General features: G+C 42.0%; 1 protein-coding gene across 1 annotated transcript in view; it reads left to right on the top strand.

Moving 5' to 3' along the window:
* The window catches only part of DOCK4 (dedicator of cytokinesis 4), a 271,626-nt gene that overhangs the window by 220,051 nt on the left and 39,217 nt on the right, over positions 1-12,358 (top strand). Inside the window, exon 33 of the mRNA XM_069976155.1 lies at positions 9,871-9,966. Within this exon, the coding sequence (XP_069832256.1) occupies positions 9,871-9,966 (96 nt within the window). The remainder of the gene's footprint in view (positions 1-9,870; positions 9,967-12,358) is intronic.

The following is a 12,358-nucleotide window of genomic DNA, read 5'->3' as shown; positions in this document are numbered from 1 at the left end:
GCACCCACATTGGCAAAAATGTGAATTTTTGATCACTTTTTATTCCATTCTTTCCTGTGATGTGACCCAATATCATATTTTAGACATTGCGATTTATTTGCTTGTACACTGCTGACAGTCCAAGATCAGGAATGTTGTTATAATTCATTAGTTTGGACAATTTCACATGCGGCACAACCAAATCTGTTGGTTTAGCCCTCTGCTGGTATAATCTGTTGGATCACATGGCAGATCAGGCCACTGGACCACTAATGATACAAGCAAGTGTTTAGAGATCACAATTGCTATTGAGTATTTGGTAGCTGTACTGCCTGGTAAACAGTTTGTAGTTCTTCTAAGTGCTACACACCAAGGATATTTTGTGAGAGAACAGGAATGCTTTGCCATATCAGCTTTCCGAAATGAAAATTGAAATTTCCCTTTCCCAAAAGGGGGACTAATTTTGTCTGACCTTACTCATCACGTTTTTAAGTTTAGCGCCTTTACAGTACTTTTCTGTAACCGGTAATTGTTCTGTGTTGCGGTTTTCTTTGAATTCATATACATGCTGTATATTTCTTTTTTATGAGGCTGGTGCTTGAAAAGTGTCCAGTGTGACACTATGCCGGATGTACATTTCATCAGATTAGATATTGATCAAGTTGCATTAATTTCAACTAATTGGAAAGCGGTGTGCCATGTCATTATGTGGAGCATATCTAGATACAGTACGCACTGATCAGTGTATTCATTAAAGTCTGCTAGTATATAGATTGGTCTGTATAGAGTGCACTGGAATTATTCATTAACTGAATCTGTAGTTACTGTATTTTATGCACAGAAATACTTATGATTTGCATTGTATACATTAGGTTTGCAACTAGTAGGCAAACCAACAATATCATTCCAAAATTATTATGGACTTTTCCACGGAAACATAGAGCAACCCTCTGGAGTTGCTACCATTAAGGCAGACCACTCAACTGCTACAGGGCCCTTGCACAAAAGGGAGCCTGATCAGCCTGGTAACATAATGTTTCTGGATAGTCATTCAGGAACTTTGCATCCTGCACAGCATAGCTCTCCATGTTTGGGAGTCCAGGCCTGACTGCAAGAGCCACTACCAATTGCTACTATCCACCAAGGCCCTTGCTGACCACTACCAGCAAATTTACATTGCGGTGGTAAATGACAAAGCAGCACACTGTACAGGTGACCAGATAACGCACCACCTCCTCCACAATATACACTGGACCATGTCCCCACTGTGTACATAGACTGGGAACTGGTTGATAGGATGGGGGTATGTAGCATCTGTGCTGTATGGGACAAACGGTGAGGGACATGGCTACGGGCAAAGGACAGGTTACCCCAGGTGAGGTGGCAGCAGGGAGCGTGGCTGATGTCAGGGTAAGGGAGGGGAGGGTAGATATGTGGCATCAGCTCCCATTGGTGTATGGTCCCTGAGCCAGTCCTGCTTTCTGCACTGGAGTTTGCCAGAAGTAGGCATAGATTGCACCAGTAGGCATAGATGGTCACTAGTTACATTGCTTCAAGGTGAGTGATTTGTGGCACCAGTGGACTTTGGTGGAAGCTGGGAGATGTATGCTAACTGTGGATGATGGTTTGCACAGGAAGAGGTATGGTTACAGTGGAGACTGGTGTCAGTAGAGTGACATTTGGTCACTAGGTGACCTTTAGTTATTCACAGAAACATATTAGGTAGGGGAGAGAGTGGCCTCACGTGGCTGGAGGTAGAATGCAGAAGATAATATGGGCAAAGCACTAACAAAGTAAGTAAAGGAGTTCACAGCCAAATGGCATGAGAAAACCAGAAACCATGTCATAAAGAGAAAGACACGTCATATATACAGACTGACACATCAAAAATAGCCAAAATCAGGGTGAACTACAAAATAATTTTTATTATTCAATACAAAATTTTTAATGCAGGGACAGATGGTTAAAAACAATTAAAATATGACAGAGACTAGACACTATCTGAAAAGTACGGATCCCAGGGCATACTGACATGAACAAGGACCAGATCAGATGTAACATATGTAAGAATAATCCTGATATAATGCTTCTGTGCTTAAAGTGTCACTGTCTTTAACTATTTTTTTTTTCTTCAGAAATCAATAGTCCAGGCAATTTTAAGAAACTTTGTAATTGGGTTTATTAGCCAAATATGCCATTATCTGCATGTAAAAAGCCTTTTCCCAGGTCCCCCCCCCCTCCTCTCCTTTCTGTCATCCACTCCTCAGAATCAGGAAATCTCGACTGTTTTTTCATCAGTCGGATCCTGTCTGGTCTATAAAGAGGGGAGGGGGGAGGTGGAAGGAGGGAGATTAGCGGGCAGCTGAGAGTGAGAACAAAGGATTGCTCAGCTACTCAGCTATTCAGAGCCCTATTCAGAGGTCAGAGAGGTCCATGGTGCCTGTCAAAGAAGAGAGCCCTGGATATGAATTTAAATTAACTCTTTGTTGTCCTGTTTTGCTGCTTTTACTTTCTCTCTCCATAAGAAAACCATGAAGACAGGGGGGAGAGCTTCAAACTGCTTTTTCATGATAAAAATTAATTTTTCGGCTAATAAAACCAATTACAAAGTTCCTTAAAAACGCCTGGACTATTGATTTCTGCAATAAAAATTTTAACGACAGTGACACTTTAAGTGCTAATAAATTATGTGCCTGCACATATATGAAACTTCTGCAAGAAACACACAGAACCAGTAGGAGCAGACAGTAAATCAGAAAACAACGAAAATAAATAAACAAATACCACAATATGATTAGGTCCATGTTGGGGCCCACCAAGCCCCACGTGTTCCATCTCTTACAAAGAAACTTCCTCCATGCTGCAGCACAGAACGGGGTAACAGATGGAAACTATATGCTCCAATGCTCCTGCTCTGATTACCTCTTATCTCTGCACCAGAGTCTAAGGCTGCATTCACACGTTCTGTTTTCCGCATATAACATGGACCATGGAATGCCAGTAACGGACGGATTACAGCGCCGCACTGTAATAAAGCAGCCGCAGTTCCCCTGCACCCAGCATCTTATCACAGATGTTTCCCGGGCATGGAGGTGAGGGGGAGTCTGTTACAGGCATTCCACGTCCGTGTTAATGCAGCCTTAGACTCTGGTGCAGAGATCGGAGGTAATCAGAGCAGGAGCATTGAATGCATGTGAATGCGGCCTTAGGGTACAAACCCACTTGACGTATTTGCTGCGTGAATCAGTCTTAAAAATAAGCAGGCAAAACGCAGGTTGGCTTTATACAATTGTTCTGCGTTAAAATACGCAGTTGCGTATTTTTGAAGCGTGAAGCTACATGCGTTTTTCGCACAGGTTGTTAACAACTGATGCTTTGCTAACAACAAGCTTCATGCTTCAAAAATACGCAATTGCGTATTTTAACGCAGAACAATTGTATAAAGCCAACCTGCGTTTTGCCTGCTTTTAAGACTGATTCACGCAGCAAATACGTCAAGTGGGTTTGTACCCTCAATGTTATTTCATAAGCAAAGTTAGACAAATTCCTAATGTACACTAATAATGAGAAATGCACATATAGTGCTATTTCCCTTAATTTAGTAGATCAGGCAGGTTTCAATTTCTTGAAAAAATGTGACGTTCCAACCCGGTCTTTACCTGGAGGGTCCAGCAGGGGACGCAGTATATTTAGAAATAACATGTAAAAAATAACTGGGCCCTTTCTGTGCTTTCAGCTGCTGCACAGCCACTCTATCACACCTTCACCTGCCACCCCCTTCAGCCGCCCAATCAAACCTGAACCACCAGCCTTGTCCCGTGCAGTGGGGTGAACTCTCCTTAGCTACCATCCTCTATTACGGTCCCTACTGCCTCTCTCCCTCTGCAGTAATTGATCAGGTTCAGGTCTTTGCAGTAGTCCTGAACCTGATCAAGTACTGCAGCGGGAAAGAGGCAGCAGGGACCACAATAGAGGATGATAGATGAGGAGCATTCAACCCGCTGCATGGGATTGGGGGGGGATAGCAGGGACCAATATAGAGGACGGTAGCATAGGAGCGTTCACCCGTGGTAGAGGATAGTAGCAAAGGAGTGAATCACCCATCTAAACGAAGCTCCTCTCATCAAGCCACCTTTCAGCGCTGCTCTGCTCCCTGATCCCCCTGCCTGACCTATTGGAATAAGCAAGTGCCACGTTCCTGTGTCCACATCACGGGAGATCGGCTGTCAGTGTGACAGCTGGACTCCCACTGTAACTACCCAAAGCAGAGAATCCTCCCCTCCGGGTAGTTTAGCCAATTAAATGCTGCAGTAAAACACCTCTCCCCCCATAATAAAATTACAGTTTATGACCGTTTATCCTCCATACGAAATAAATTGTTACATAAAACATAAAACTATGGGGAGATTTATCAAACATGGTGTTAAGTGAAACTGGTTCAGTAGCCCCTAGCAACCATTCAGATTCCACCTTTTACTTTCCAAAGCGTCTGTGAGGAATGAAAGGTGGAATCTGATTCGTTGCCGGGGGCAACTGAGACGGTTTCTCTTTACACCATGTTTGATAAATTTCCCCCTATGGGTCTGTTTACACAGAAATATTATCTGACAGATTATCTGCCAAAGACTTGAAGCCAAAGCCAGAAACAGACTATAAACAGAAATCAGGTCATAAAGGAAAGCCTGAGATTTCTCCTCTTTTCAAATCTATTCCTGGTTTTGGCTTCCAGGGGCACCAGCTTTGATGCTTCCAGGGGCACCAGCTTTGACGCTTTGAGACTACTTCCCAGTCTTCCCAGTACCCTTGGTGGGGTGGGTTTTACCACGTAGTGTATGAGAAACAAAGTTCTCGGTAACCCAACCAATGTTAAGAATAAAAGGACAAAGCCACAAAATAAAAAAAGCAGTGGACAAAGCAATAATAATGTGGGATACTAAGCAGGAGGCACAGGAGACCTCAAATCACACCCAACCTGAGGGCACGAGTTACACTATGTTTGATAAATTTCCCCCTATGGGTCTGTTTACACAGAAATATTATCTGACAGATTATCTGCCAAAGACTTGAAGCCAAAGCCAGAAACAGACTATAAACAGAAATCAGGTCATAAAGGAAAGCCTGAGATTTCTCCTCTTTTCAAATCTATTCCTGGTTTTGGCTACAAATCTTTGGCAGATAATCTGTCAAAAAATCTTTCTGTGTAAATGAACGCTAAGGGCCACATGTATCATCCGGATGATTTTTGGCGGAAAGTGCCGATTTGCGTGTTTTTTTAGACGCAAATGGCCGATTTGCAAATAAAATATTCGCAAATCGGCACTTTCCGCCGAGTACGCCAGGGGGGGGGCGGAAAGGGGGCGTGTAGTGGGCCCAAATATACGCCGAAAAACTACTCCAGTCCTCAGTCCGCCTCTACATAAATCTCCGTAGCGCCGGAGCTGCGGGGGCATTTTTAAGTCCGGCGTAAAAAACCGCCGGACTTAATAAATGCCCCCCTAAGTGTTTGGTATTGGCACGTCCATAACGACCGAAGCTATAAAATGCTTCTATCACTTATACCGCAGGAATGATGCTGTAAAAAATATTTTAAAAATACAGAATTGCTGTATTTTGTCAGTCTGCATCAGAAAAACATAAGAGATCAGAACGCCATACATACGAGTGAAAATTGGTATCAATAAAAACTATACATTTTCCCAGAAAAACATGAACCCACATACAAACTATGTACCAAGAAAAATACGAACACTATGGATCTTGCAATGTGGAGACTGTTTTTGTTGTTTTTTCAAGAAAATTGTTTCTACTGTTCCAAAGTGGAAATAGTTAAACAAAATGCATATTTGGTATTGCTGTAATAGTAGTCACCCAGAGAATACATTTATTATGTTATTTTTGTTGCATGCTAAACATTTATATTTAATATTAAAAAAAAAAAAAGGAAAATAAATTTCACTTTTTTAGTATCCCTTTCAAAAAAAGGGTTAATAAAAATTTCTGAAGTTTCACGAACCTGAAAATGGCGGCAATATAAAGTAAAAGTTGTTCCGCAAAAAAACTCCCCAAAACCTCATATTTTTTATGTGGGTAAATATAAAACAACGGTAAGATTTTTGGAAGGTAGCAATGAAAAAAGTACGAAAATAGTTATTAAGGCCCAGAATAGGCCGGTCACTAAGATGTGCTGTTGATAATAATGGAAGTGGATGCAAACAATTGAGTCATTGTTCATGTAGCTGTTCACTCATTTGGGCTTTGTAAATGAGTGCTGATTAATGTGTATATTGTCAGGACCTTTTTTCATGATATGAATACTGACTAAGGACTTTTTTTTTAAAATATTAAGTGTTATCATGTTGCTTCACAAATTCTATATTGCATGGGAGAAATGTAATTCTTATGTTTTATAAGAACAAGTGTGGGTGAACTTCAAAGTATATTCCAAGAACAGAAGTCAAGACTATTAGTCACAGAGCAATTGAAGAATAATACATTATGTTATGCGCTTGTATGAAAAGGTTTTATGGCGTAAGTCAGTTCATTGTCCCCCATTTGAATTAATTTTAATATTGTTTAACTGTTGGCGCAGAGTGGGATGGAAAAATGAAAAAGTTATAATGATAGATAAGTAACACTGTTGTTGATGGTAAATTAAGCACATATGAAAATATAAAGTAAGTAGCATACAGTATTATCAGATGATGTCTATATATTATACATTCTCTCTCCAACTCTTTTAGAATGGATGGTTTTGAAAACTTTGAGCTGCTTTTAGATACTGTTTCTGGGCAAAAATCTGTTTTTAAATGTTATCAGGCGCATTTACAATGTATTTTTTAAAAATAAAAAAATATTCTAGGGACCATGATGTACAGGTACACTTATTACGGAAAATGCACATAAAGTGCTTTTTCCCTGCATTTACTACTGCATGAAGGCTTCACTTCCTGGATAAAATGGTGATGTCACAAGCAAACTCCCAGAGCTGTGCGGGCTGTGGCTGCTGGAGAGGATGATGGCAGGGGGACACAGGGACACAGGGCACTGGAGGGACATTGAGCATCCCTCTGCCCAGAGGCGGTCTTGGCATTTCTGGGGCCCCAAGCGAAGGTATGTATGGGCCCCCCCCCTCTCGACACGCGTTCCAAAACAATAGACTGCTGTGTGTTGCCGCCAGTAGTATAGACCCCTTGTGCACTACCGCCAGTAATATATACTCCTTGTGTGCTGCCCCCAATAGTATATGCCCCTTGTTTGCTTCCCCCAGTAGTATATAGACCCCTGTGTGTTCCCTCAGTTATATATAGCCCCCCCGTGTGCTCCCCCCAGAAGTATATAGACCTCCTGTGTGCTGCCCCAGTTGTATATAAACCCCCTATGTGCTGCCCCCTGTTGTATATACCCCTGTGTGCTCCCCCACTAGTATATAGGCCCCCTGTGTGCTCCCTTAGGGGTATTTAGCCCCCCTGTGTGCTCCCCCACTCGGATATAGACCTACTGTGTGCTCCCCCACTTGGATATAGACCCGTGTGTGCTCCTCCAGTAGTATATAACCCCCCTGTGTGGTTCCCCCAGTAGTATATAGACCCCCTGTGTGCCCCACCAGTATTATATAGACCCCTTGTGTGCTGCCCCAGTTGTATATAGACCCCTGTGTGCTCCCCCAGTTATATATAGACCACCTGTGTGTCTCACAAGTAGTATATAGACCCCCTGTATGTTCCCCTAGTAGTATATAGACCCCCTGTGTGCCCCACCAGTAGTATATAGCCCCCCTGTGTGCTCTCCCACTTGGATATAGACCTCCTGTGTGCTCTTCAAGTTGTATATAGACCCCTCTGTGAAGCCCCAGTAGTCTATAGCCCCCCCCCGATGTGCGCTCCCCAGTTAAACAGACCCCTGTGTGCTCCCCCTCCCATATAGTATATAACACAATAAGACAAACACTTATACTCACCTGGGTCCGGGCGTCTCCTCTTCTCTTCACTCTTGTGGCCACAGGAAGGGTTTTCCCTGCGATCACAAGAGGCCGCACTCCCCTTTTCCTGGCGCCGATGCTCCAGTGATGTCACTGGAGCGCCGGCACCACAAGGACAAAGCTGCCACTTGTGACCGCAGGGAAAACCCTTCCTGCGGCCACAAGAGTGACTGACAGGAAAGGGAGCCAATGTCTCCTGCCCTGTCAGTGCTGCTGCATGTAACTATGAGCGCTCATTACGAGTGCTCATAGTTACAGTTCGGATGGCAGCAGCAAGCGGGGCAGCGGCCCTCTCCAGCGGTCTTGAGCACAAGAGCGGGGCGTGGGGGCCCCCCTGGATGTTGGGGGCCCCAAGCGATCACTTGGGGTGCTTGGTGCCAAAGACCGCCACTGCCTCTGCCATCATCCTCTCCAGCAGCCACAGCCCACACAGCTCTGGGAGTTGAGTCGTGACATCACCATGTTATCCAGGAAGTGACATCACTATGTTATCCAGGAAGTGAAGCCTTAATGCAGTAGTAAGTGCAGGGAAAAAATGCTTTGTGTATTTCACATAATAAGTGTATATTGGTGATTTGTATAACTTTTAGGGGGCAATACAATACTTTAATAAAGATTTTCGCCTTACTTCTTCTTTTAATGAAGCACCAAAAGCAATGGAGTTCACAGTGTGTAATCATGGACTGAAGACAATGATTAAATTAAAAAAAAAAAAAAATGTAAAGAGGGTACAATACAGTAGAATTCATCCCTCAATTTATTATCTGGTATTACCAGGTCCTTTTGATACTGAAGATAGTGGAAGCCATAATGTATATATGAAACACACATGGAATGGTATAGAAGCTTCAGGAAGACAGCTCAAACATTGCAAATGAACAAATCTGATACTGCTATGACTTGTGTTTTATTAATTAGAGGAAATTAGTTCTTCTAATTGGTTCTCCAATGCTGAAGTAAAGGAATTTCATTGTACCTATTACATTTTTTTAACACTCTTGTTTTTGGTCAAATATTTAAACAATATAGTTTTTTTAGTTTTAATCTTAACACATGGCTTGTTTAACATTTTGTGCATAATCTAAACATTATTTTTATCAATGCTTCCTGGATTAGAATTCCTTTGTTTGGGCCGTATCCTAGGTAAGATATTTTCATTGGTGAACTGGCCACAGTTCTATTCACTACATCACTACATGATCCTTTGTTTTAAGTCTCTTCGTATAATTTTAAAGTGGGTATACTGAGTCATTACAGTATATCTAGCGTATGCAATTGTTTTTTTTCCGCATGTCATTGCTATTTTACTAGTTGGCTGCCATGTATTTATGGGCCCAGTATTTTCAGTCATATAGATAGAAAGCAAGAGGCCCTCGGCAGTATTAAGAATAGCTTCCTTTTTTTTAGTAATTTATTTTTTTATTTTATAGTGCTCATAGCACTCTCAGATTTCTGTAGCTCCCATTTACTTCAGACAAGAGGTGACTTTCCATATGCAATGGGAATCCCATCTGCAGAGCCTGAATCTTTTTTTTTTTTTTTTTTTGGGGGGGGGGGAATATATTATATTTAATTGAATGGATGGTAGCTAAGCCTTGCACGAGAAGTAGACTATTGCTAATGGTCAGGTATTTGCAAATATTTAGATTTGAAATGAAACCTGCAAATGTTTCTTCAATTTGTGAAAATTAATCTCAATATGGTGATCAGATCAGGTACGCTCATATTAACCATGCACTACAACAGCTGAATTTGACTGTAGGATTACACTGACCTATCATCAATATCTCTTTCTTATATGGTGTACAGTACATCAGCGTATATTTGTTAGATTTGTTGTTTAAGGTGGTTATAACTGCATAAGTATACATAATGGGGGAAAACTTTTGTAACCAAATTTTTTATTTTTACAGCTTACTAAAAAAAATTGAACGAGAAACATGGCGAGAAAGTGGAGTATCCTTAATTGCCACTGTGACAAGGCTGATGGAACGGTTGCTGGACTACAGGTAAGAGAAAGATAGAAACATCTTTCTTAATGGCCTAATTCCTAAATACAATTTGAACATATAAAAAAATTTAAAATTATGTTTTGGGCATCTGCGAATGCTGCAGACTATCTGCAGTACAAAATTTAATGCATTTCCAAACCATATTCACACTGCCTTAAAGTCACGAAAAAACACCATAGTGTATTTTTTATTTATTTTTTTTGCAAAAACGCCAGTAGCCAAATGTTAGCTAAAAGTCAGTGGAAGTGTTTTTTTTATATACACACGTGTTTTTTTTTTTTTGGCATTTGCCGCTTTTCTCTCCTTTCTGCCATTTTTGAGGTTCTGTGGCAGTTTTCCAAAACGCAGCATGCTGAGGGTGTGGTGGTTTTTTTTTTGCAAACTCTGGCATTTTACTCGCATAGACGTTATTAGGAATGTTCTTGTCATCTCAAAAATGCCATTGCTGTGTGAATGGAATTTTTTTTTCAGGCGTTTTTGTACCATATTGGTGCAGCAACTATATCATGTGATGGCAGAGGAAAGGGAAGTTCAGCCATCTTGGTGCACACAAAAAAACTTATACCACAAAAAAAATTATTCACACACAAAATTAAAACCACCAGAACAAAAACACAAATGCATGAAAAAAAATACCATGTGCCGCATTGGCGCTTTTTTTTTTATTCTAGCTTTTTTTTTTCAGGACCAGAAAAATTGCACAAAAAACTATGGGCCCTATTCCACAGGAACAATAATAGGCCCGATTCGGCCGATTATCGCTTGGTCAAATAGAGAAAACGATCAGCCGATGATCGTGTCATCGGCTGATCGTTCATTTAGGGCCAGACCTAAAATCATTGTTCCCCCACCGCGCATCGCTACGGTGGAAGAGCGGTGCCCGGCGGGCGACCGACGATTTAAGAAGCAGCAGCATACATTACCTGCATGGCTTCTCCTCCGCTCTGTCTTCCTCCCCGGGTCCCGCGTGCTCTAGCATGGCCTGTCAGCTGACAGAGCGCTCAGCCAATCACAAGCCGGGACTGATGCGGCCTGTGATTGGCTGAGTGGCCTGTCAGCTGACAGGCCATGCTAGAGCACTCGGGACCCAGGGAGGAAGACAGAGCGGAGGAGAAGACCCGACAGGTAATGTGTGCTGCAAGGACATCGGTAACAATGTCCCTGCAGCCCTCGCTCAATGATCATCGGGCCATGGAATAGGCCCAGTAAACGACCGGCGATCTAGCACATAGTTGATCGGGCCCTGCTCCGCCCGTGGAATACGGCCCTATGTGTGAGGGTGTTCCTTAAAACTCTATGGCACAGTTTTATCAATAGGGCACGTTTTTGTCTTTGACAAATTGCAACAGCTCAGATTTCATTTCTCAAAATAGGCTTTTGTCTTAGCTTTTCATCTGGCACTCTACAGTGATGAGTACCAAAGTGAAATTACTGCAGAATGTCTCCACAATATATTAATGTAGAGAGGGTGACCCGGGCCCTATGGGAACAGAACAATAGGTTCTATTGTTCTATTGTGTTCCCAGTGCTGAAGGCACTGAGAATAAATCTGGCCTTTTTTTTCTTCTTCAAACGCCAATAAAAATGGCATGGAATTTTTTTTTGCAAAAGCGCCTCCGGGCAGATGTTAGTTGGAAGTCTATGGAAGTTCATGATTTGCCTTGCACACAGCGTGTTTTTTTTTGGGGTAGCAGTTTCCAGGGGCACCAGCTTTGACGCTTTGAGACTACTGGTACCCGGCTCTTCCCAGTACCCTTGGTGGGGTGGGTTTTACCACGTAGTGTATGAGAAACAAAGTTCTCGGTAACCCAACCAATGTTAAGAATAAAAGGACAAAGCCAAAAAATAAAAAAAGCAGTGGACAAAGCAATAATAATGTGGGAGACCAAGCAGGAGGCACAGGAGACCTCAAATCACACCCAACCTGAGGGCACGAGTTACACTGTTTGCAGTGTTTTTCGAGGCCTGGATAACCCATTTTTGATTTTTTTTTGCTAATTCAGTAGCTGGATCTAAACTGTGAAAATATCAGGCATATATAACATATCCATGCTTTAAGCCACCATTATAAATAAAGGCAAAGATGTGAACTTTCTTGTCCATAAACCCATCCACAGGAGTGTTCCACATAGTTAAAAGAAGTCTGCTACAGGATGTACATTAGACAGAAAGTTAGGCTAAAAGGGGCAACAGGGCAGACAGTTTGCATTAGAAGCAGAAGGAAAGCATGAAAAACCACAGAAAAGTTGTAACTTCATTTCATTTACCAATATATGTTCACTTATTAGGCAGTTAACAATGGGCTTCATAGTCAGAAAACATCTCGCGTGAAAACTCTCAAGATTGGTCTTACACATCTTGGTCTACTTTTAGTCGTTGACTTTTGGTA

The sequence above is a fragment of the Dendropsophus ebraccatus genome, chromosome 1 (assembly GCF_027789765.1).
Source record: "Dendropsophus ebraccatus isolate aDenEbr1 chromosome 1, aDenEbr1.pat, whole genome shotgun sequence".
NCBI lineage: Eukaryota > Metazoa > Chordata > Amphibia > Anura > Hylidae > Dendropsophus > Dendropsophus ebraccatus.
Note: the sequence above shows the minus strand (reverse complement) of the source record. Positions and strands in the feature narration are given on the sequence as shown.